General features: G+C 34.0%; 4 protein-coding genes and 1 pseudogene across 6 annotated transcripts; 2 read left to right on the plus strand and 3 right to left on the minus strand.

Moving 5' to 3' along the window:
* Window positions 1-1,886: 1,886 nt before the first annotated feature.
* LOC146931805 (thiamine thiazole synthase, chloroplastic-like) lies at window positions 1,887-4,687 on the minus strand. The gene is made up of 3 exons (XM_085703397.1): window positions 4,237-4,687; window positions 2,778-3,266; window positions 1,887-2,200 (listed from the first exon to the last, which is right to left on the minus strand). The coding sequence occupies exons 1-3, from the start codon at window positions 4,642-4,644 to the stop codon at window positions 2,045-2,047; spliced, it is 1,053 nt and encodes a 350-aa protein (XP_085559523.1). The 5' UTR covers window positions 4,645-4,687; the 3' UTR covers window positions 1,887-2,044.
* Window positions 4,688-11,797: 7,110 nt separating this feature from the next.
* On the plus strand, window positions 11,798-14,901 carry LOC146931806 (uncharacterized). The gene is made up of 4 exons (XM_085703398.1): window positions 11,798-12,000; window positions 12,089-12,188; window positions 13,878-14,060; window positions 14,578-14,901. Exons 1-4 carry the CDS (start codon window positions 11,846-11,848, stop codon window positions 14,698-14,700), a joined length of 561 nt encoding a protein of 186 aa, XP_085559524.1. The 5' UTR covers window positions 11,798-11,845; the 3' UTR covers window positions 14,701-14,901.
* A 1,797-nt stretch (window positions 14,902-16,698) lies between these two features.
* On the minus strand, window positions 16,699-17,690 carry LOC146931807 (small ribosomal subunit protein eS28z/eS28y pseudogene; annotated as a pseudogene). 2 transcript variants are annotated; one of them, XR_015006820.1, is made up of 2 exons: window positions 17,637-17,690; window positions 16,699-17,070 (listed from the first exon to the last, which is right to left on the minus strand). The product of XR_015006820.1 is annotated as a small ribosomal subunit protein eS28z/eS28y pseudogene, transcript variant X1 (transcript). The 2 variants fall into 2 exon arrangements; XR_015006821.1 differs by having other exon boundaries at window positions 17,632-17,690.
* A 1,707-nt stretch (window positions 17,691-19,397) lies between these two features.
* LOC146931808 (putative multidrug resistance protein) lies at window positions 19,398-24,803 on the plus strand. Its single transcript, XM_085703377.1, has 7 exons — window positions 19,398-19,989; window positions 20,130-20,184; window positions 20,336-20,523; window positions 20,922-21,379; window positions 21,533-22,073; window positions 22,228-24,188; window positions 24,291-24,803. Exons 1-7 carry the CDS (start codon window positions 19,810-19,812, stop codon window positions 24,661-24,663), a joined length of 3,756 nt encoding a protein of 1,251 aa, XP_085559503.1. The 5' UTR covers window positions 19,398-19,809; the 3' UTR covers window positions 24,664-24,803.
* An 85-nt stretch (window positions 24,804-24,888) lies between these two features.
* LOC146931809 (protein NDR1-like) lies at window positions 24,889-25,875 on the minus strand. Its single transcript, XM_085703378.1, has one exon. It carries the CDS (start codon window positions 25,722-25,724, stop codon window positions 25,047-25,049), a length of 678 nt encoding a protein of 225 aa, XP_085559504.1. The 5' UTR covers window positions 25,725-25,875; the 3' UTR covers window positions 24,889-25,046.
* Window positions 25,876-26,438: the final 563 nt, after the last annotated feature.

Genomic DNA, 26,438 nt, shown 5'->3' on the forward strand with positions numbered 1-26,438 from the left:
TTTTTTTTAATATTCATTAAATATATCACTTTTATGTCATTTCATACTTAGTTCAACCGTTAATTTTACCAAAAATTACCAATTCAGTCAATTAGATTATTTGTTATCAGCTGCCTCCTATTTTGTACAAAATAGAGTAATAATGAACTTGGGGTTTGAGGTATGTCAACAATGGTTCAAGTATTTAATTCCACTCTTATTGAAAGTGGTGTGGTTTCTCTAAGAAGAAGCATTTTGGCTGACATTATATAATTTAGAGATTTAATATAATTGAAAATGCTAACTAGTGCCTTGTATTACTGGTTAAGGAAACCAATATATTTGAGATTTTAAATTGCGAACGCTACCAATTTCAAGTCAAGAAAGGGCGGTTTACTCAAATTTTTTGGATGGCCAAATCCTCCCTTTGTCCTGCAATATCAATATTTTCCCTGTAGTAATCTTTTTATGAGAACTCTGTAGCAAATTCCGTTTTAAAGGGTATGATTGTTGTGATATATGATCATTTTATAATTTTGCCTTCAATGGTATTAGTGCGCTCTCTTGGAATATCAGGGGAGGTAATAATTACAAGACTAATAATAATCATCCCACTTTTCTCATCATTATGGAAAATCATTCTTCTTTTGTTAACAATTTTTTTTTTTTGAGAAACTCATGGTTACAGTAAAGTAGTTGTTGTTGATGTTCAAGGCCATTCAGGGGGAGCATGGATTTTCAAGCAAGATGGGAACAATTTAAATGTGCAAGTGGACTGTGTAGGATATTCACAAAAATGCTATCATTTTCAGCATTTCTTGAAGTACTAACAAATGGTAATGTACAAGTCTCTATGCTAACTCTATTCCATCCACCTGGGCAAATTTTTGGCGATATCTTTCTAATTTGAATTCGAATATTTCCGATCCTTGGTTGCTGATTGGTGAATTCAATGAGATCATTGCTCTATGAGAACAAAGAGGGGGAAACTTTCATCAATTTAGAGTTGATGGCTTAATTTATGTTCTGGATAACTGTAATCTTATCGATCCTAACAGTGTTGGGGGGATTTTAGTTAGCACAGGAACTGTAGGAGATCATAGAAACATTGCTAAGAAATTAGATAGGGGAATGGCTAATTTGCTTTTGATGCGTAGTTTTTCTCATATTTGGCTAAGGAATCGATCACAGACCAAATGTGAAGGCCTTGATCAAGTGCTAGTATAGAGGAAAATGGTAGGAAACCCTATCTAGGATGCAGAAATATCCAGTTGGATAATTAAAGATAAATGTTGATAGCTCTCATAGTCGCAGTTTGGAAAGCAGACCGCATTTGTGAAAAGATTCTAATGTATGTTGAGTACAAGTAGTGTTCTTGGGGCAAAAGATCCGGGATTTTAGCCTAACTGTTTACACACACAGAGGGCTTGCTGCGCCTTGTTTTTTTTGGGTTTTAGTTGACTCCATTTTTTTTGTTGATAGACGATATGACAAAAGTCTAGAAACACACATACACACAAATGGAAAAGTTGAAGTTCGAACTCCGATCACGGCGTTTGGCTTAACAATTTTAGTATTTTCATGGGTTGAGCTAAGACTCGTGAAGAGTTGACTCAATCTTTGTATTGTTAAGCATTTCATTTATTAAATGATTGGGGGAATTCTGTCCCCCTAATAGGGGTGGCACTTTGGTGACATTAATGTCACCGTGCCATTGCATCTGGACCACATATTGTCATTGCCATTGCATCTGGACCACACAACACATCTAATGTCACCCAATGTGTGGTCTAGATTTAATGTCACCGTGACATTAATGTCACACAAGTATTTCCCCCTTAATAGTATTCCCTTTTCATTTAAAAACAATCATAAATATTAGTGGAGGAGAAAGAAATGCAAAGGAGTTGGCAAACACATTCATTCATATTAACGAGAAAAAAACTCATACAGAGTCACATCAAACTGCCCATAATCACTGCTAAAATACAACAAAGACAAAGTATTATTTCTGGCTACTAGCACTTCGATACTATTAACTAAATAGTTAATATGATAACAATAATTAAGCTTCTGCAATATCAGCAGAATCAGCAGCAGCTAGGACAAGCTCAGGGTGAACGTTTCCTGCATGATCAACAGCATTAGGAAGTCCCAGTGCTCTCAAGGCCAAATGAGCTGCCTTCTGTCCTGAAATCATCATTGCTCCAAATGTTGGACCCTGCAATTTCAACACCAAAACAGTTAATAATGGCCAATTGATATATGAAAACAAGGTATTTCAACTTCTAAAACACAAACAAAAACTTAACAAATAAACTTGAAGCTAGCGCATTACATGAATCTCAGTTGGTTCGAAATAATCCAAATGAAATAAAGTAATAATCAAAAGAAGAATTGCAGAAAGAACAAGAAAGATTCCATGAACAATTGAACATAAAATTAGCAGACTAGGACCACAACTTTTTGATAAAGAGAGTTGTCTCATTAGGTATGATTATGAATTCCTATTCAGTCCCACTTTGGGGTTGGACCCATCAGCATGATTTTGAATTCCTATTCAGTCACACTTTGGTGTTGGACCCATCATATCAGTATGACACTAGCCATATCAAAATGTCTCTTAATAAGTAAAGAAAATCCCAACACTTGATTAGTGGTATTTAACTATTTAAAAATTAAACGACCAAATAGCGCAAATGATTGGTGCGCAATGTGTGAGTGTTGTAAACTATATTGTACCGAGTTTGATTCCTACTAAAAAACACTATTTGAATATGAAAAGGTGAAAAATTTACCATTCTTGGAGCACCATCAATCTCAGCAACCTCCATGCCAGTAACAATCATTCCAGGAACAACCTCCCTAGTGAGCCTAACAATAGCATCCTCAGCAGTGTTCATGTCGAGGGCCTTCATTCCGGGCACGGTATCAATCAAACCAATACTCTTGAGCCTCTTCACACCAGTGGCTCCAAAAGGACCATCATGGCCACAAGAGCTAACCACAACTTTAGACTCCATAACATTTGGGTCCATGCAGGATTGTGTGTCATGGTTCATTGAAACCAAAGCCCAGTTAGTGACAACACCACCAACTCTTCCATTCTTCACTATCAAATCCTCAGCAGCTACAGCATTGAAAAGCTTCACGTTTGGCCTTGCTAGTAGCTTGCTCATGATTGTGGAAGTGAAGAGAGCAGCATGCTTGATCACTACATAGTCGTCCTGCTCGTCATACTCAATTTCAAGCTCGTCCAAGAAATGATGTGCTGGCTTACGCACAACCTGCATGACACACATCAATTCACACAATCAAATATCACTTTCACATAATCACATAATCTTGGTTTCAATTTCATCATATTGTTATTCAAACAGTTCATTTGCTCGTTTCTATATAAGTCCACAAGAAATATTGTTCATCCCTAGGAACTCATTGAATAAGTTAATCCGTGACCCTTTAAGTCTCATTCATTTGATCTCCGGTCTAACTTTTAAAACAATGGATAAAATCTAACGGCAAGTTCATCTTTCCTCTGTGATTAAAAGTAGTTAAAATTCAAACAAAATCAATAAACAACCTTTCAATCGCAAACCGTGACGGAGAATCAGAGGACAAATATGTAATTATAATTATTAGAGGAAATATGAACACGCCAATGGTCATCTATTTTTTTAAAACGTTGGTTTAATCCAACGAATTAGAATAAAAAAACATAGATAACCACTATCGTGTTCATTTTTCCTCTAGTAAATTATAATTAGATATCTGTCATCCGATTCTCAATCAAGGTCATGATTAAGGAATCCTTTAGTTGAAAAAACAAACAAAAAAAACCACTTTTTATTATTTTAATAGTGGTATTTTTCAGATTTTTAAAAAATCTTTTGCAAAAAAAAAAAACAGTAAAATGATAAACTGCTCCTGGTAGCTTTTTAAAAAATATGATAGTAAACAAAGGGATATTAACCTGAGTTTTTTTAAAGCCAAAACAAACACACTTATAAACTATTGAACAATTCAAATCATAAAAAGTCAAACCAGAGATCACGTAGATTTAATCCCTGATCTGACTTTTAAAACTTTTAAAACATCACATAAAACACAACAATACATATATCAAACGAATCACAACAAAAAGTCATATATGGCCACTAATATGTAGTAATAATAATTGTGCTATAAAATAAAATCAAAACTATTAGATCACAGTAAGAAAATCAAAAGAGAATAATTAATCATCATATATTATACCATTGCAGAGAAGAGTTGGCCGCCGAGCCAAGCACCACCACCAGGACTCACAGATTGCTCAATGATAGCGATCTTGACGTTAGGATTCTTGCTAAGCTCATAAGCACATGACAAACCAGCCGAACCAGCACCAACGATGACGACGTCGGTATCGGCATGTGTCACCATGTCCGTCATGTACCTACGAGTCATCTCACGTGCCACAATTGACTCCTTGATCGGAGCAAATTTGAAGGCGTTGAGATCATAGGAAGGTGGTGGTGAAGGTGCAGCTGATGCGGAAACGGAGACGGAGTGTTTTGGTTTGAAACCGAGGCTTAGGGTTTGGTTGAACGAAGAAGGTTTCTCTGTAAGAGAAGAAGGGGTTGAGAGGAAGGAGGAGGTAATGGTGGTTGAAGCTGAAGCCATTTTTGATGTGAAGATGAACTGAAGTGTGAGAGTTCAGTGGTGTGGTTTTGGTGATGGCATGGGTAGGTTATTTATTGGTGAAATTTGGAGAGAGAAATTTTGTTATTACAATTTTCTAGAAAAATGCATGAACGACACGTGGCACAATAGATTGGAAGCAAGCATCAGCACAGAAAATTATAGAATTGGATGGTTTGGATTGAATTTCATACCACCACGATGGAGATTATTTCATTGATAAAATTGATGATAAGATATGTTGGTTTCCCTTAAAAAAAATAGGGTTAAATATGTGATTCGTCCCTGCAAATAGGGCTCGCTTAAAATTTCGTCTCTGCAATCGTTAGTCTTTTTTTTGCCCCTACAAAGTTTAATCAGTTAAAAATTCGTCCCTTGACCCAGTTAATGACTGCCACGTCATCAAATTAACAAAATGGCAGGAGAATTGACGAAAATACCCCTGGCTTATTTTTTTTTCCTTCAAAAAAAAAAATCAGTTTTTTCCCGAAAATTTTTCAGTTTTAATTTTAACAGTTTTTTTTCGAAATTTTTTTTTACTTTTAATTATTTTTTCAGATTTTTTTAATTTAAAAAAGAATTTTCAAAATTTTGAAAAGAAAAAATTTTTGAAGGAAAAAAAATTAGCCCAGGGGTATTTTGGTCAATTCCCATGCCATTATGGTAATTTTGATGACGTGGCAGTCATTAACTGGGTCAAGGGATGAATTTTTAACTGATTAAACATTGCAGGGGCAAAAAAAAAGGATTAGCGATTGCAGGGACGAAATTTTAAGCGAGCCCTATTTGCAGGGACGAATCACATATTCAACCCAAAAAAATATTAAGTTGGTTTGATCACAAATTAACAATTATGTCATGTGCTTAAAGCCGATAATCTAGACGACAATCTATTGTGATCCGAATATTATTTGTTTACTCGTCAGTCTTAAATGTCGGAAACTTGAATGACAAGCTATACCGAAAACTATTTTTTAAGAATGAAATATTAATTTTATCATCATCTAAACTTACAATTTTTGAAAAATTGGCACATTAAATAGAAATCAAGTATCAGCATAGAAAATTAGGGAATTGGATGGATTGGGATAGAATTTCAAAATAAAATTAGTTGTTCGATCTAGATTTAAATGGTGATCATCTGCTTAAAACTGATAATAAAATTTGTTTGTTCAATCTCAAATAAATGGTTAATACTACTATTTAAAATTGCATAGAATTGAACGACAATCTACCGTGATTCATAAATTATTTACTCATATATTGCATATTAAGTGTGTAATATCTATTTATCTCATCTTATTTGTTATTTTAAAATATCAATGAAACATTAATTTTTATTAATGTCTTCTTATTTATCTCAAAATTTTTTTTTGATGGTGGTCAGGGATCGAACCCCGGGGCTTGCATATTTTATACATTGTCCATATCAACTAAGTCAAGTTCACGAGGACTTATTTATCTCAATTTAATATGACATCAAACATTTATTATTTAGAATAATTCACTTAGTGATATTTTATTAACTTTGAAAAATTGGAATTACTTTTTTAAAAAAAAAAAAATTGGATTTACTTGATTGATGGGTTTTAACTCTAGTCGAATTGTTTCCGCATTACTCGAGTTTGATTCCTAGTTAAAATAATCATCGATTAAACTTGATACTCATTTTTATTTAGATCCAAACTCATCGTCGAACTGAACTATTAAGAAAAAATAATTTTATAAAAAGGTTTAATTCTTTTTATACTTGTTTTTAATTAAATTGTGATAACATTTTCTATATTTGAAAAACTACTATAATAACGTTGAGATTTTGAACATACCAAATTGATGGGTCATCAGCCATCTGTTCTGGTCAATTGCTTATTCAATATTAGTTGTATTTGGCTCTATATAAAATATATAATAAAAAATAATTATGGATTTGTATATTTTTTTTTGTGGACAAGTTATGGATTTGTATATAACAACTCCTTTTTTTAGACATGTATTATATGGAAAAAGGATCTAAATATTTTTAGACATGTATTATATGGAAAAAGGATCTAAATATTTTTATATCCCTAAAAAAATTATATGATTTTATGGAAAAATGTTTTTATTTTTGTACATTGGTTATTTAGCCTTAATTATTGTATTTTTATATTGCACGTTGATTATTTAAGCATAATCATTCGTGTGGTTGAAAAGCAAGGAAATACTTTTTTTTGGTACAAGAAAAGAGAGATATACCTATTCGAACGAAATGAAATTTTATGAGACTTATAAGTTATAATGTAGTAATAGTATTCACAATTAGCAAACAATGTTCACTAATTTATGTTTGGATAGAGAATTTAGGAGGAGAAGAGAAAAGATGGCTTGTTTTGTCTTTTTTAATTTACGGATATTGTACAATTTTTTTAATAAAACTGAAATGACATCGTAATAAAACGATCATGTAATACTCCAATCACACTCAATTTACTCTAAAAAATAATTTTATATTGTCCGTAATTTAAAAAATAAATGTAAGATCTCCTTTCTCTTTTGCTTTTAAACCCTCGATTCAAACACATCTGACATGGTTTCCGCCAAACTTGGTAACATTTTCTAAAAGTAATCCACGAGAAGAACAGTGAGAGTATACAAAAAAATCACAAAAACACGAAAAGCAGCAACTCGGAGAAAATCAACAGAGGCAAAAAAATACCCCATATACAAGGTAAGGGAGGATATCACAAATAAAAGCCAGATTTTTTGTTTTAATCCTGCAAAACAATAATTACTTACCTTTATCAATCAATTTTGCCAAAGACTCTTCTTGTTGTCGAAAATAGTGAGAGTTTCGCTCTTTTCATATAACCCAAACCGACGTCATCCAAACAGTATGCATCGAAGTCCTATTTTTTTTTTTTGTGGAAATTCAACAAATAGTCAAAGTGCAAAGCATAACCTGTCAACAGGAAATGGGACACTGATGATATACCCAACCGCTGTCTGATACGAATCCATAGATTTCAACAAAAAAAAAAAAACGCCTGAAAAAACAAATGATCAACATTCTCCTCGTTAACGCACCCAGCAAAAATAGAAATTTTTAAAGGAACATATTTATTTTATATTATTTCTTGATAGTCGTCATGTTGATGTGGTCCTGACGTTGTTAATAGTTGATAGGCATTGCAAACCCTTTTTAAGCGGTATATGCCACTGCTAACAATCAACCAACTCATCATGCAAAACACGGTAGATAATAGAGTGGTACATCCCCCTCCCCACATTTTCTCTTCCCAAGCAAATAATCATTTCCACCATTTTCAATCTTCACCACTTAAACTCCAATCTATAGCACACATCTCAACCGAGACATCATTACTTTCAGCCAAATCAAATAATCTTCTAAATCTAAAACACAACGCCCCTCCCTCCAACCAACCAACCATTTGTCCAAAAATGTGTATTTTCCCCAGCACCCACCACCTGCACCAATTTGTTATCAAACCACCGAGACCTACCTCAAACCCACCATTCCTTCTCCTAACCGCCGACAACTGATTCCCCCAATTAGATTGTTATCAAAGCCTACGACCCAACCAGGACCGGACCCATAAAAGAACGAGGGACAACCAACCCGCGATGGATCGCCGGTGATTACAGATTGTTGGACAGGTAAACCGACCCGGATGGGGTTTACATCCAAACCCACCAACTCAAAACAACCGGAGATCTGGAACGATGGTGGTGCAGAGGTGTGCCACTCCTCGCACCACCACTACATACATTATATTGAATAAAAAAAAAAGGTTTTGATTTGTAGGGCTAGGCGGCGGCTGGAAGACCAGAAAAGGGTGAGAACAGGCGACCATGATAATAAATAAGAAATGAATTTCTAATCTTATTAAGACAGTTTCTAACTCAACTTATACTTAGGATATAAATTACAAAAGCAAGTCAGTGTATGATTAGAAAATAGTTTATTTTATCATATCTATAAATTAGATGCATCAAACACGAGATTTAAGTAAGATATGATAAATTTATCATATTATGTTTCTATAGCATGACCATCATACATACTTTAGTTGCATTTAACAACATAGATTTGTACTTTATCTACCAAGTCCACGTCCTAAAATTGTAATCATTCTGGAATATTTGTTATTAAATGTTACAAATGGCATTCACTCACCCAATAAGAGAAAGAAATAACAAGTGGTTCCTAGTGTCCAAAGTTTTCTTATTTCACGAAAGAGCTAAGCCTAGCCAGTATCCAAATTAAGTGATGTGTATGGGTTTTAATCTTTTATTTTTTATGGGGCAGGTGATTGTTCCATGATTTTCCTTGTTTCATGCTCTTTACGTGATATAAACTTTATAAAGCCACCAAAAACAAAAAGCTTAAATTTGTGTCACCATATATCCAACTATAATGAAATGAAGGAGACGGGTTCTTTGTTTTAAGAGGGTGGATCACGGACTGCATCAAAATAAAACCGATGGTGTCGTCGTATCACATGTTTGGAAATCATTGAGAATTGAAGGTGGCTTTCAAAAGAAAATATGTTAGTACTGTGAAAACAAAAAACTTAGTGTCAAAAAAATAATTAAAAAGATAGTGTTATAGTACTCCTTAATAAGTGAGGACACGAAAATGAGTAATCGCAGTTATTTCTAGATGAGATGTTTCTAGATGAGTAATCACAGTTAAGCTGTTATTTGGACACAAAAAGAAGATATCATATGTCGGACATGGTATACAAAACATCTAAGTGTTGTTTTGTTCTTCCTTATCATCCGATAAGAGAGAAAAATATGTAATAAAATCAAAATTAGATGTTTATAGTTTTTGATAAAAAATTATACTGTATATTGTTTTGTATTGGCCTTCGATACCTAGATAAAGAAGTCCTTGTAATCTAGAATTGGACTGCAAAGAAAATAAATCTTATATAAAATTGTTCCACTAAAAATCAAATCGAACCACTATTGTTTACACCGTGATATCAAATTTGTGTTGAAAACATTTATGTAATCACGGTGTAGCTCAATATCTCAATAGTTAGCATAGTTTATGTATCTGTTTGGTATGGCTTTTTTGTCATCCAAAAGCCAGTTTGAATTGCCAAAAATGAGTTTACCCTTTTCAATGATGTTTGGACAAAACAAAAAGCAATTCTAGTATTTCACTTTTCAAAGCTAAACGTGAGTTTGAGAGAAGCAGGAATTTCAAGCTTCAGCGTTTCATGTAATCAATTCTGCAGCAAACAAACTTGATTTACCAGTTTTGCCCCTTTCATAGCCATGTGCATTTATGCAGTTTTGATTATATGAATCCCCTGTTTCATGTTTTAGGCTGCAGCCATATTTCATTATCTAGGTTAGAGATGAAGAAGCATTAATTGGACATGTTAGTATTTTTCTTACTTAACCCAGCCCATTAGCTTAAGTGAGTTTTTTTATAATGAGAATAACGCTTTTCTTTAAAAATATGTCAAATGATTTTATTTAAAAAAAAAAGACTCTCATAAACTGATATTACTTTAAAATAAATTTGTGAACCAATAAAAATTCATTTATGATTTTAGATAAATTCAAATGATTATCTAAATTAAGAATGAGATATTTAATTTTAAACGCAGTTAAATGGGTAATTTGGTCATTACTTATACAAAATCAATTTTTATTCAAACTATCCAAACAACATCAACTCAAAAAAAATCACTTTTAAGCGTATCCAAACATAAATCAATTCACACCCAACTCACTTTTAATCAAAATCAATTCTTTCAAACTTCATTCTATCAAAATCAATTCTCGCCACCGCCATGCCAAACACACTATATATTGTGAGGTCATGTAAATGACCCTTATAATTAATTTAAAATAAAGTCTAAGTTGTTTTTGAAGAATTGTGAGTAATTTACCATCATCAAAAACCCATTTGGGTTAGTCTAGTGGTATTGGCTTGGGATCTGGAAGTGTGCTCCTCTTCGAGGTCTCAGGTTCGATTCTCACCGGTGTCAATTTGGGTGGACTAATTTAGCTTCTTCAAAAAAATTTACCATCATCAAATAAAAGTACACGGATAGATTTGGAAGTGATACCAAAAAATCAGGTTTTAGCTCTATTTTTAAATTTACTTAGTGACTAATTTTCAATATTGTATGGTAAATTACTAGTAACAGATTTTTAAAAACTGTCTAAAAAAACTCAATCTAATATTTATCTTGTCTATATCATACATTTTAGCTCATGCTTCTTTACCGTCTCACTTTTGGCATCATGCACTACAAATGACCACTTACCTCCTCAGCATTCCCAACAAAAAGTTTGCTCCCCAAAGTCCCACTAAAACTCTATTAAAAAGACCTGACATACTCTCTCATCGTAGACTTTGTTTGGGAGTTTGGAGGGGAGGAGTATGAATAATTTTGAGGGGGAGAAATATAGGACAAAATTGAGAAATCTTTCACATTTTTTGAAAGAGTATTTGTTTAGAGAGTGATATATTAATACTTATGATTAAGTTATTTTTAATTTTAAAAATATTATAACAACATATATCAAATTTGAAGAATTTATATACACCCTCTCAAATCCTCATCCGATACAATTTTTTAGTTCCCCAAATGAGGAGGGTTTTATATTCTGAAGAAAAATAAACCACACAAACTTCTCATTTTTTTTTTCTTCCAAACCTCTCATCACTTCCCCTTCAAACTTGCAAATAAAGCCTTATAGTCATTGTTGCATGAGTTGCCAAGTCGTAAAATAATTATTTCTAGACACGTCATTTTGATGAATATATGTTTTCATGGTCCACTTTAAATGCTCTTCCAACCTCTAAATATGATTTTTTTGGATACAAACAACACACCCTTTCTTAACTCCATGCATCAACCTCTAAATATGACGGTCCACATTTAGGGATAGAACTTAAAAAACCCGGTCAAATGTCATTTTAATAGACATTATGAAGGTGAGTATAATTTTACTTTATTTAAATAAATTTATAGTAAGTTTTTTTTGTGTGTGTGTGGTAATTTATACTAATAAGTTTTGAAAAATAATAAATAAATAAATAATATTAAAAAAATAGAACAAAAATAGGCCCAAATCATATCTGAGCGAATCGCGCAAAGCGGAAGCTAACACTATCATCATCAGTCATCAAAACAAATCTGATTTCGCTTTAACGATGGCTCCTGTTGCTCCTCGAACCGGCGATGCGATATTTGCTAACATCGAACGCGTTAATGCGGAGCTCTTTACTCTCACATATGGTGCAATTGTTCGTCAATTGCTTACAGATCTCGAAGAGGTTGATGAAGTCAACAAGCAACTAGATCAAATGTACAATTCTCAATTCTCAATTTCTGTTTGTATTTCGGTTTTTTACTTTTCACCGATCTGAATTTTACTGTTCGGTTTGTATTTTCAGGGGTTATAATATTGGAATCCGTTTGATTGATGAGTTTTTGGCTAAATCTAATGTCTCAAGGTGTGTTGATTTCAGAGAGACTGCTGATGTCATTGCAAAGGTATTGTCGTATTGTTGTTTCGTTTCTTTAGATGCTGCGAAAATATGCGAAAAAGTTTATTACCATTGTGAACAAAAGCTTAGTAAGTTAGTTGGTTAGGTTAGGCTATGATGTATGGGATTAGAGGGATGCACCTTGTGCCAATTTATAGTGTCATGGCCTCTGTGAATCGGGAGACCCTTGAAGTTTGGGGACCGATCCTGTCATTAGGAAAATTCTTCCCCGAGTCTTCTAATAAAGATATAACTTCTCATCGAAATGAGTGATAGGTTGCCTTTGGGTTAGAGAGAAGCATCTTATCAATTGAGAGAGTGAAGGGTCTTTGGGCATTGTTACGAACTAACTGTCAAAGTTCTGCAATCTATCTGTAATATGGGAAATTTTCCTTAGATCTAGGATCAATGGCGATGATGATAATGGATGGTAGATTAGTAGAATCAATGGATGGAGAACTATAGTGTCTTTAAATCAAGACATAGAAGGAGATGAGGCACAACTCTATGCATTAGATAAGCCACTGCAGAGTTTGGCAGCAGAAGGGTATGAAATACTCTGCAATCGACACCGCTGGAGAAGGTGAAGAAGGACTTTAGACAATGGGAATCATGGGATCCTGGTCGGTTTGTTTTCAACTTATCTTATCTATGATATTCACCTTCAGAACATGGTGAATGTTCAAGGTACCCTGATAGTTTGTTAGGCTAGGCTGTGATGTGTATCAGTGAGAGGGAGGGATTAGAAGGAAGTTCCTTCTCTATTGAGAGAGTTGGGACCTTTAGGCATGTGGAGATGTAGACACTTGAAATTCTGCATAAGCCAAATTCAGATGAACAAGTATGTTTGTAGGTTTATTATTTTATTGAAATGAATGTTTTCGATATATACGATTCGAAAATATTAGACTAAGATGCAATAGAGGGGCACCTGCCACATATATTGCCATTTTCATTATTTTCCTCTTATGAGTTTGTAGTTGCTTTGCATTCATTCAAATCGGCAAAATGTGTTTGACTTGGGGGGTAGTCAACTGATTTCAGAACAATGATGAAATGCAGTCTGGTTTCGAGAGTATTGTTAGTTGTTACTTGTAAATGAAGATAGAATTCCCGAAACTAAATTATTCTGGTTTGAGCCCAACATAATGCTCAGTAAACATAAAAAGCTATCATTATGATAAAAAGCTATCATTATGGAGTGTGTTGTATATCTATTATAAGTTATGCCGTCCAAAAAAATGCGACTTAGATATATAATGACATTTGCTAATCACAAAAAAAGACATTTGCTTTCATTAAGAATGATGTTTGGCTTTTTTGTTTCCTTTCTAATCTTTCCACAAGTCCAAAGTATGTCTTCACTTTTCACGAACTATCTTTATAATATTATATCGTCTTGGCTCATTGTTGTTGGACGACCCTAAATTCGTATGTGTTAATTAGATTTTCTTGTCTTTTGTTTCACGTTGTAGTTGGTTTGTGCTACTTGTGTTTAATTTCAGTATCTAATAATTGGATGACTGTGAACACATTCTGATTGGTATGATATTTACAAGACGGACCTATGTGCTGCTACTTGGTTTTGTGACCAGCATTTTTTGTTTTTTTACGAATTTAATTATATTACTAGTCAAACATATATAAAGCAGAAGGTGTCTTTATTTTTATCAACCTTAATTGTTCGTTTATACAGGTTGGTTTTAAAATGTTCCTCGGTGTTACCGCATCCGTGACCAATTGGGATGCTGAAGGGACTACTTGTAGTATTATTTTGGAGGATAATCCTTTGGTAGACTTTGTTGAGCTTCCTGACAACTATCAAGGTCTATACTACTGCAACATATTAAGCGGAGTCATTAGAGGAGCCTTAGATATGGTAAGCTTCTATTTCTTATCTAATTTTACATATTATACTTTATAAATCTCCCATTCACCAGTTTTTTAATCAGCTCTTCTCTCGTTGCTTTCAAAACTTGAAAATATAATAGTTTGATTGCCAGTCTTCTGAAATTTGAGTGTTTTCTCAAATATGCAATAGATTACTCATGATTTTGTATGGTTTATCGTTGTTTGGAAAGGGACAAAGTTTTCAAGATTTTTGCTTTCTTAGCTGCTATTTCTCATCAGAACAAACCGTTCTTTATTTTCTGAAAGCAAGTTTCTTTACCTCCCCTTTCTTAGCAATGAAAGATGTCATGTTTAACTTTGAAAATCCATAATGTAATTGGGAAAACAAGTTAACAACTTTATCATAGTTATTTTTCCTAGAGGAAAATGTGACATGACATGCAATGTGGATCGGGTGAAATGATGAAGTGCAATACTAGTTGTCTTCTTTAGCATATGCTTCACTCGTTTTTTACTTGTTATGATTCTTCTACATTCATACTCAGGTATCAATGAAGGCTGAGGTCACTTGGCTACGAGATGTGCTTCGAGGTGATGATGTGTTTGAGTTGCAAGTAAAACTTCTCAAGCAAGTTCCAGAAGAGTATCCATATAAGGATGATGAGTAATATGTTTTGTAATGTTGTACTTCATAATTTCCTAAGTATTAGATTATCATCTTTCTGCCTTGTGTGCATTTTGATGAAACTATAAATACAACAGAAAATCTTTAATTAACTCATTATGATATTGCCTTTGACAGCGGGTTAGGATCTGTACTTATTTTCGAAAAGCCCTTTAAATGCTTAAAACTGTTCTTGTTCTCTTCATCCTTGTTATGTCATAGACTTGAGGTGTTTCACACCTATTGTATGATTAGCCAACACTTTTCACAATTGAAATTGATTTGTAAAGTTTAGAGCCCTTTGGCTTGAGAAAATGCTTTCTATTTTCTATCCAAACATTTACGATTCAATTGTTTCCATCTCAAAATAAAATAAAATAGTTCTACTATCTATCCACTTATTTTTATACTCTTAATATTAGCTTCCATTCATAAAAAATTATATATTTGTGAATGTATGTTTTCTTTGCTTGTGAAGAATATTTTTCTTCAATATATACTTATCACGGAAAATGTATTTTAATTGCACCACAACAAGTGATAATATTTCAATAGTATACCACATTTTTATGGATTAGTATAACTAAATAACAAGTTAAATATGATTATTGCTAATAAATTACCCCTTTATAACTAAGTGGTTCTACTCAAGTTGTTAATGGGTTTCAATTAAAGTTGAATCGATTGGGAACACCTTATTGTATTGGTCTATTTTGGAAGAAAAAAAAGGTTATACATCTTTGAAAGAGAATCACACCTAAAATGTGATTCTACTTATTTTATTTACAATAATACAATTTCTTTTAAAAAATCAATACCTATGCAAAATGGTCACAACTTATACACACAGAGGACTTAAAGACAAGCAGGTCATAATTTGAAGGAGGGAACCCCTCTTTGGAAAAAGAAGCCAAAGTGCAGCAACAGCTTCTGTCATCATTTCAAACTCCCATCCACATGTACTTACACATACTTGATGAAAACAACAACAATCCTTGTCAATTATCCTTAAACATTTGTTACTTAGTTGTCATCATGGATTGGTTTATTCTTCCCATTGAATGCTTTTCATTCTTAGTGCATGCTTATTATGTATATCACATTCTTGGATTAGATTGACTTCCCAAAACCAATCCTCAAATCCTATTGCAAATTAATTGAGCAGTGTAGTAATTCAATTTTTGCTTGTCTTTAGTTCTTAATGTTATATCCATTTTGCGTAAATTGGGAGATTTGGACAAGGCTAACTAAGGCGTTTGAAATCATAAACAGAAGTAGATGTCTCCACATAGTTTAACTTGCATTGCTTTGATCCATATGTCTCCACATAGTTTAACTTGCATTGCTTTGATCCATGCTTATGGTAAAGTTGCTTATGATTTGTTGATGGAAATGTTGGGTTTGGGCTGAAAGGTCAACTAGGTACTGCCTAATTGAAAGTGAATAGGTTTCTCAAAGGTCCGTGTTCTCAGGCTTATGCATAACTCTCTAAAACGGAAACTTTACCACTGATTTCATAGCCAAGATGGGTGTCAATTTTCGCGTAAAGTTGTTTGTCATACAAGAAACTCCTCCTTAATTGTTTTCTATTCTTCTTCCGACACTATACAACAAAAAATACAAGAAAATTGATACTTTTTTTTTTTTTTGATTGAAAAGAGGGCCAACGGCCCAAAGAAAATTGATACTTTTGCTTGAGAGCAATGGTAGTTAGACGACACAAAACTACCAGGGAGTTAATCTTTCTCACCTTTTCCTCAAAACTACCAATATGTATTTAATGTTATAGCCTGTTTTTCCCAGGAATTAAGTTTGGGACCCTTTGGTTTTGCCATCGAAAAAGAATGAATATCTAACCTATGGTACTCTATAGGCAATCAATAAGTTGCTACAAGCCTACAAAAATTAAATGGTTTGAGATTTAAGCCAGCACATACTTTAGAGTAGAAAAAACGTGCATATCAAATAAAATTAACCCACAACTACATCCAAAAACAGCAGATAGTCAAAGTAAAATTATATTCAAAATTCAACCAAATAAAAAGGTCATGCCACAACAGGTGCAAAATTTAAGTATTTGACAATAACATTTGACATCTACTAAATAATCCCCAAAAAACAAATGTTTATTGAATCCTGCACCAGACCAATCCTGCACCAAACCGCTGAGTTTCTCTAGCGCAACCTTCTTGCTTCTCTTTCAGACTCAAGCAGGGTGAGGGTGTCTCCTTCTCTAACTGGGCCCTTCACATTCCTCATGATGTGACGGTTCGGGTCGTCATTAAACTTGACCCTAACTTGAGTCACCTGTCCTCTAGAACCAGTACGACCCATAACCTTGACAACAACAGCATACTTGACTTGAGAATCCATTCTGCTCAAACACAAGCACATTTACAATGTCAATAAATGGGAACAATAAGGAAGGGTAACACAACATAACAAATCTAAAATCATGGCTCTGAAAACTCTCGAATTTCAGCAGAATGGTATATATCATTCAGCTGGTGGCTTCAAATTTAACATAACAAATGTATAATTAAAAACCATTTAGACTAATATGAAATCAGTTACACATGGTTGGGTCAACAATTTTGCACAAATAAAAAACGATTTTCAATTAGGTTAAACAGAACCAATAGATCTAGCAGAGAAAAACACAGCGATCATACCAATTTTCGATTCATGATAATTGGAATCATATTTGAAACATAAATAATTATACTTAATAAAAATTCGGTACAATAGCATAAATTTAAACACTAAATTTTCAATAACAAACACAATTCTGACAGAATCACACAACGATCAACAATAAAAAAAAATAATTAAAAAAAACAAAGAAAAAAGGAAAAGCAACACGTAGCTAAATAAGCAATTGAACAATGAGAATGAATGAAATTGAATAAGGAAGAGATAGAGATGAAGAAGAAACCTCACTTGGTTGCGGTGGCCGGGGGAAGAAGAACACTCAATCAAGCTCTGCTCTGCGGCGAGAAGACACTGAAACCCTACTTTTCGCTTTATGCTTTCTCTTATTTATTTATTATTTTTTTAAACCCAAAACAAATTCATGGGTTGGCCCAATATAATATACCTGAAAATTATACACATACTCCCAATTATTCTCCTATCCCCTCAAATGCATTAACTTCCCAAAATACCCTTAATTCCTTCAAATTTAACAAAATATTCAAAAACTATATGCCCCAAAAGAATAAAAAAAATATATATTTTATTGGATCTTTTTATTTTTGAAAGTTATAGTAATCTATTTTTTGACTTTAACTTAATTAAGTTCAAAATTGTAAATATTGTTAGAAAGCTCAAGTCATTTTTGGTCTTAACTACGATGAATGTGCGATTTTGATCCATATTCTTTTAAGAAATTTTGACCCTTTAACTTTTTGTCCTTCATAATTTGGTAGTTTTCTCTTAATTTTCTTCGATGTTTGTGCTAAGTTGATATCTATTTCTTTGAGTTGATTTTCAAAAATAATTGTTATATTTTTTTTACCCATACAAAAAATTTGTTATATATTTTTTTTTTAAACTTCAATTGTTATTACAATATTTTTTTTTCCCAATAGACTAATTTGTTTGTTATTGTTGACTCTTTTAATATATGAAGTTAATCTATATGCATTTATGTGTTTAATTACGCTTCAAAAAAATGTGTTTAATTAGTCATTGGTCTAGTGACCGATACATACTCAAATAAACATACTTAAAAAGGTAAAAGTATGGATACTCCAGATCTAGCCTGAACACTCACATAAAATATCATCATAGTCAAATCATTAGGTTGTAACAACAAAGAAAATCATTATACATTTCAATAATTCATATAAAACGATTTTTTTTTATAAACTTTCGAGCCAACAATCAGTTTTGTAAAATATTTATAAAAAAAAAATATTAAACAGTGTAATATTACATCGGTGTAATTCAATGTCTCTGACGTATAATATAATATGGTTAATGTTGATGTCAAGTGAAGGGAGAATCTCCAACGGCAAAATTGCTTTGTACTAAACACAAAACCTTGTGTAATATAATAACAGTCAAAAAAACATACGACTAATATAACCTTTCTAGGAAGGACGGCAGCATATTTTGATGTGACAAGATTATATTCCTTCGTTACAAATGGCACAAAAGTAGAGACAATTGGATCAGCCTAGAACAAAGTATGTACTTTCATAATATTTTATATACATACTATATAATATATCTGATTGAATAATTGATACTCCCTCCGTCCTGGAATAACTGACCTATTTTTTAAAAAAAAGTGTCCCAAAATAACTGACTTATTTCAATTTTCAATACAACTTTCATCATTCCCAATACAATATAACACTAAATAATACTACTTTTATCATTTCCAATACAATATATTCCACTTTCCCCTTTATTTATACACTTTTCTTAATCTGTGTGAAAAACCAAAGTAGGTCAATTAAACCGGGAGGGAGGGAGTAATATCTTTGTAGATTTTGGCAAGAATGATACGAGTGAAGTACAAAATTTGCACCTCTTATGTCACAATGACCCTACATAACAATGCAAAGGTAGGAAGACACTTCCAACAAACATGCCTAAGAAATATCAAATAATTGCCTTATTAAGTGGTCAATTGTACATGACTAAGTCCAATTGGTTACATTATAAATCTCATCCATCACCAAAGATGATAACAGGTGAATGATTCTTTGCAGGTATTTAGATTTGTATAAAACAAATTAAAAAGTGACCAAATGGAATAATTTGCCGAACTAAGTAACTAAGAAGAACATAACCACAATAACAAACAAATTAAAACAGCATATTATTATGTCACACAAACAAAGTTCAAGTTGAACAATATCTTAGGAATGTCAATTCATGAATCTTCAATATAGTAGTATATATATTAAGAACGGCTTTGTTTGTAAAAAGACAATAGTAAGAGTCACATGCTGGCTGCTGATTTTTCTACTTGTCTAAGAGCATCTTAATAAGTTTATATAAGTCTTTCTAAGTTGTTTTTTATACTGAGATTGTTGATCAAGCTTAGCGAACCTTTTCTGAAAAAAGGTATCTCTCCAAAGGGAGAGAGTCTATAGGGGAAATGGGGAGCAATAGCATGTTTCGGTACGCAGATGGATTCGATAAATTGTTGATGTTCTTTGGGACTCTAGGAAGCCTTGGTGATGGTCTGCAGAATCCTCTCATGATGTACATTCTTAGTGATGTGATCAATGCTTATGGAGATAAGAATAGCCGTTTAAATCAACATGATGTGAACAAGGTAAGCTTGTTCAATAAAATTACTACTCTTTTACCATTTATGTCTAAAGAGTCATGAAACTTTATTTATGTCATGATTTTATTTTTCGGACATGATTACTCAACAGTTTTTGATATAACATTTTAATTTCCTTTTTTCAGTTTGCATTGAAGCTATTATGTGTTGCAATTGGAGTTGGTATTTCAGCTTTTATTGGTAAGTTGCACACTTCATTGCTCAGCTCAATTTCCTTCCTTGTAGAACTCAACTCAACTTTGAATTAATGCAAACAGCATGGCTAGCATTTTGAAAATAAATTAACTAGTTTTCTTGATTGTTAACAATTTGATGATAATGGCTACTACAGAAGGAATATGTTGGAATAGAACAGCCGAGAGACAGGCTTCTAGAATGAGAGTGGAATACCTAAAATCAGTTTTAAGACAAGAAGTTGGTTTCTTTGACATACAAACTGCTGGTTCTTCAACAACATACCAAGTAGTCTCACTCATCTCCTCAGATGCAAATACAGTCCAATCTGCCTTGTGTGAGAAGGTTTGCCACAAACTTCCCGAAATCCTAAAAATTGTGTATATTTGAACATAATTTGGATGGTATAACATATATCATGTATATATTTGAACACTTGAAAATCATGATTGATGACGTTCAAAATCGAGGTTGATTACGTTAAATATATGGTTAATAAGTTGTGACACCTTGTAACTTTTATTAACTATACACTGAACATATTTAACCATATATTTGAATGGTGTAAACCATCCAAGTTATTGTCGATCTTTGTTGGTATATATGCATTTGTTTGGAAGGACCAATAAATCTAACCTTCAGTTGTATTTTGGAATCTAATTAGTTTTATAATTTCACAATATGATCAAGTAAAATTCTTTATCTTTTTGCTTTATTGATTTTTACTTTTTGGTTGATTGTAGATACCAGACTGCTTGACTTACATGTCAACATTCTTTTTCTGCCACATCTTTGCATTTGTACTTTCATGGAGACTTGCATTGGCAGCCATACCACTCTCCATCATGTTCATTGTCCCGGCCCTTGTATTCGGGAAGATCATGTTGGATGTCACAATGAAAATGATAGAGTCTTATGGTGTTGCTGGTGGGATTGCTGAGCAAGCAATATCTTCAATAAGAACTGTTTTCTCTTACGTTGGGGAGAATCAAACGCTAAAAAGATTTAGCACTGCACTTGAAAAAACTATGGAGTTTGGAATAAAGCAAGGTTTTGCAAAAGGGTTGATGTTAGGAAGTATGGGAGTTATTTATGTAAGTTGGGGTTTTCAAGCATGGGTTGGAACTTTTTTGATATCCGATAAAGGAGAGAAAGGCGGTCATGTATTTGTAGCTGGCTTTAACATCCTAATGGGAGGACTGTAAGTGATTTTATCATTACTTATATTCTAGTTTTATATTCACTTTTTCAATATTACATGTTATACTATTATGTTTACCTTCAAAACGTGGTTGTAACAAGACCGGAGGGTTAAGAGCAAAAATAATATGTTTAACTTTGATGAATTTTTCAGGAGCATTTTAAGTGCACTTCCAAATTTAACTGCCATCATGGAGGCAAGTTCCGCGGTCACTCGCCTTTACGAAATGATTGATAGGGTGCCAGCTATAGATTCCGAAGAGAAGAAAGGAAAGGCTTTATCACATGTAAGAGGAGAAATTGAATTTAAAGACATATACTTCTGTTATCCATCTAGGCCAGATTCACCAGTCTTGCAGGAATTCAATCTCATTATTCCAGCAGGTAAGAGGATAGGTCTTGTTGGGGGTAGTGGTTCAGGAAAATCCACTATAATTGCACTGCTTGAAAGGTTTTATGACCCTGTTGAGGGAGAAATATTATTGGATGGTCACAAGATTAATAGACTTCAATTGAAATGGTTGAGATCTAACCTTGGCTTAGTGAATCAAGAGCCTGTTCTTTTTGCCACATCCATAAAAGAGAATATATTGTTTGGAAAAGAAGGTGCTTCAATGGAAAGTGTGATAAGTGCAGCTAAATCAGCAAATGCACATGATTTCATTGTCAAATTACCAGATGGATATGAAACTCAAGTAAGTTGAAAAAAAAAGACTATTATATAAACTTGTTTTAATTGGAGTCAATTTTTTAATCTACATCCAAAATAACTTGTATCCTAATCTACATCCAAATTAAGCCGCTTTGACTTGAGCCTTATTATTGAAAGCTACTATGATTTTCCTATAGGTTGGACAGTTTGGATTTCAATTGTCTGGTGGACAGAAGCAGCGAATCGCCATAGCTAGAGCTTTACTTAGGGATCCAAAGGTTCTCCTGCTTGATGAAGCAACAAGTGCACTGGATTCTCAATCCGAAAGAGTGGTACAGGCAGCGATCGATCAAGCTTCAAAAGGAAGAACAACAATCATTATTGCTCATCGCCTATCCACAATAAGAACAGCCGACACTATTGCAGTGCTTCAAGCCGGGAAAGTGATTGAAACAGGTAGTCATAATGTGCTCATGGAAATCAATGGTGGGGAAGGCGGAGAGTACGCTCGTATGGTCAAGTTGCAACAAGTAACAACTCAGAATGATGAAATCAAGCATTCCAATCTTCAATTAGAAGGAAAGAGCTCTCACAGGATGAGCGTTCCACAAAGTCCAGGAATGAGTTTCAAATCAAGCACACCGGGCACTCCAATGTTGTATCCCTTCAGCCAGGGATTTTCCATCGGCACACCTTACTCATATTCCATCCAGTATGATCATGATGATGATAGTTATGAAGATGATTTGAAAAGATCAAACCATCCAGCTCCTTCGCAGTGGCGCTTGCTGAAAATGAATGCGCCCGAGTGGGGAAGAGGAGTGTTGGGAATATTGGGAGCAATAGGCTCAGGAGCAGTACAACCTATAAATGCGTACTGTGTTGGATTACTCATATCTGTTTATTTTGAACCTGATACCTCTAAGATGAAGTCTAAAGCTAGAGTCCTAGCTCTCGTTTTCTTAGGAATTGGTGTTTTTAACTTTTTCACTAGTATTCTCCAACACTACAATTTTGCAGTGATGGGAGAGAAGTTAACAAAAAGAATACGAGAGAAAATACTAGAAAAATTGATGAGTTTTGAGATAGGATGGTTTGATCATGAAGACAACACAAGTGCAGCCATTTGTGCAAGATTAGCCTCTGAAGCCAACTTGGTCCGTTCACTCGTTGGCGACCGGATGTCTCTTCTGGCTCAAGCAATCTTTGGATCCATCTTTGCTTACACTGTAGGACTTGTGCTCACATGGAGGCTTTCTCTTGTGATGATTGCAGTACAACCATTAGTCATTGGAAGCTTTTATGCAAGAAGTGTTTTGATGAAGACTATGGCGGAAAAAACCCGTAAAGCGCAACGGGAAGGAAGCCAACTTGCAAGTGAAGCTGTTATAAACCATAGAACCATAACTGCATTCAGTTCTCAGAAAAGAATGTTGGCACTCTTCAAAGCTACAATGACAGGACCTAAACAGGAGAGTATTAGGCAGTCCTGGATTTCAGGTTTCGGTCTTTTCAGCTCACAATTTTTCAACACTTCATCAACAGCATTGGCATATTGGTATGGTGGGAGTCTCCTAATAAAAGGTCTCATAGAACCGACACAACTCTTCCAAGCATTTTTAATATTGCTCTTCACTGCATACATCATTGCAGAAGCTGGAAGCATGACTTCTGACATATCTAAAGGAAGCAATGCAGTTGGATCGGTTTTCGCTATCCTAGACAGGAAAAGTGAGATTGATCCTGAAACCTTATGGGGATCAGATAAAAAAAGGAAAATAAGGGGCAGGGTGGAGCTTAAAAATGTATTCTTTGCTTATCCCTCTAGACCTGAGCAAATGGTATTCCAGGGTCTGAATCTCAAAGTTGAGGCTGGACGAACGGTGGCACTTGTAGGGCACAGTGGTTGCGGTAAATCCACTATCATTGGTCTGATTGAAAGGTTTTATGATCCAATCAAGGGAATGGTATGCATAGATGAACAAGACATTAAGACCTATAACTTAAGAATGTTGAGGTCACATATCGCTTTAGTGAGCCAGGAACCAACCCTTTTTAGTGGAACCATTCGGGAAAACATCGCATATGGAAAAGAAAACGCGACTGAATCTGAGATAAGAAGGGCTGCTACCGTTGCTAATGCTCATGAATTCATAAGGTACAAAAATAAAAACAAAATTTTTCTTCTTGAATCATTTTTTCTTCTTCTTTCATCTTAGTACTAACATTTTATTTGTGTTATTGGTGTTTGTCTTGGCAGTGGAATGAATGAAGGGTATGAAACACACTGTGGAGAAAGAGGAGTTCAGCTATCCGGAGGACAGAAACAAAGAATAGCCTTAGCAAGGGCTATACTAAAGAATCCAGCGATTCTTCTTCTGGATGAAGCTACAAGTGCACTTGATAGTGCATCGGAGGTTTTAGTCCAAGAAGCACTTGAGAAAATAATGGTTGGAAGAACATGTATAGCAGTGGCACATAGGCTATCAACAATACAGAATTCAAACTCCATTGCTGTGATTAAAAATGGGAAAGTTGTGGAACAAGGTTCACATAATGAATTGATTTCACTTGGAAGAAATGGAGCTTATCATTCTCTTGTTAAACTTCAACATGGTAGCTCCCCTAGGTGAATCCAATTAGAACTAGTAGTTGTAAAATATTATAGCCTTTTTTGTTTTTCTTGTTTTCTTTATCAGCATAATAATCTACATGTAATCATAACATATAGGATTACTCTATGAAATTCAAGCATGCAAGTTATGCACCATCTTATTGAATTTTTCTTTCTTAACCCACCGGTTTGTAAAAGAAGGAATCGTGGTAATATGGAGTTCGGCTATATGTCTGGTTCAAGATTGTTCCAACCAAAATTCAATCTCAGATTCTTCTTATGATCTGTCTTTAACCAGAGCTCATTAATCACTTGATTTCAATCAATCGATTAAAATACATCGAAAAAAAATAAAAAAATAACAAAATTATTAAAAAATTAAAATAAAGCACAGTAGTCAAGTCAAGTAAAAGCACTAAGAACCAAGAGAGAAACAAAAGTTCCAGAAAGAGCAATCCAGAACCCGCGAAACGGGGCAGCTTCAGACCCGACCCGAACTGGAGCATTACCAAGCCTGATCCCTTTAGGATTCACCTTCTGACCTGAACTGACATTAAGTTCCACATTTGCCCCTCCAGACAAACGGTGTCGTTTAGTATATACAAACAGAATCTTATACTTAACGCGTGTGACAAACTCCACCCTTAAGAAAACACTTCCTTGCACTGTACGGTTCACTCCACCACCACGTGCCTCGGCAGAACCCCATTTCTCAGCGTTTTTACCATGTCCTTGGTAGAAACCATCGAGAGTGGAGTTGGCCAGTGGACGCGTGGTGTTGACGTCGAGGAAGAGAGCAAATGTAAGACGAATGGCGTCATAGTAGACACCTTTGTCTTCGTTTTGGTTTGCGAGTTTGAGGTTGAAGATGATAGTGTTGTTGTTGTTGTTAGAGTGTTTGTGATTGGTTGAAGTGAGTGTTTTGTTGAGAGAAGGAAGGTAGAGTGATTGAATGAAGCATTTTGGTTGTTGAGTTCGGAGTGTGAGCCACAGGAAGAGGATGGTGAGGCCTGTGCTGGTGATGAAGCTAGTGCAGCAGGTGCAGCAGTTGATGCGGGGTTCCTGCGCGGGCCGCGCCATCTACGGTGGTTGATTGGTTAGTGTTGATGGATATTCAAAGATAGAGGATGAATGATGAAGAAGAATAATATCAAGAAGAAGTGAACAATTATTTTTGCTTTTGCTTTTGCTTTTTTCGTTTGTCTTTTTCTCTTGTGATGGTTTTGGAATATGAAATGTGTCCTTTACAAGTTTGTTGATTTTTCTTTTCTTCTTTTATGGGTAAAACTAATCTACGTCATACATGTATTGCATGATGGATGGATGGATTCATTAATACATAATGATTAGATCAATCATTTTTGTCATATGAAACTAGTTGCTCACGGGTCAGTCTCAATATTCGGTTGAGGCTTAAGTAAGAAATATTAAATAGAAATTAGTGTATGTCTTGATATATGAAATCACTGTGAATATATCAGAATCATGATGATTTACCATAATTTTGCAAAAACTACAAAGTGTAGCTTTTTGAAATTTTCATTCTGATTTTGACATATCTAGTGAGCATTCAAGATTTTATTATTTAAGTTGGCCACACGTCTATAATTGTTAATGATATTATTATTTTTTTGAGCAAGTTAATGATATTATTTAATAAACACTCTAATTCTCCAACCCAACACCTCTAAACAAATTTACTATTGACCTCACTAATAACTCTTTTTTTTTTTTTTAATGTAGCGTAGTCTAGTGCCTAGAAATTTATTGTTGTTTTTTTTTTATTCTGTTAGC

The sequence above is a fragment of the Medicago sativa genome, chromosome 4 (genome assembly GCF_051527215.1).
Source record: "Medicago sativa cultivar Bolivia chromosome 4, Bolivia_mono, whole genome shotgun sequence".
NCBI lineage: Eukaryota > Viridiplantae > Streptophyta > Magnoliopsida > Fabales > Fabaceae > Medicago > Medicago sativa.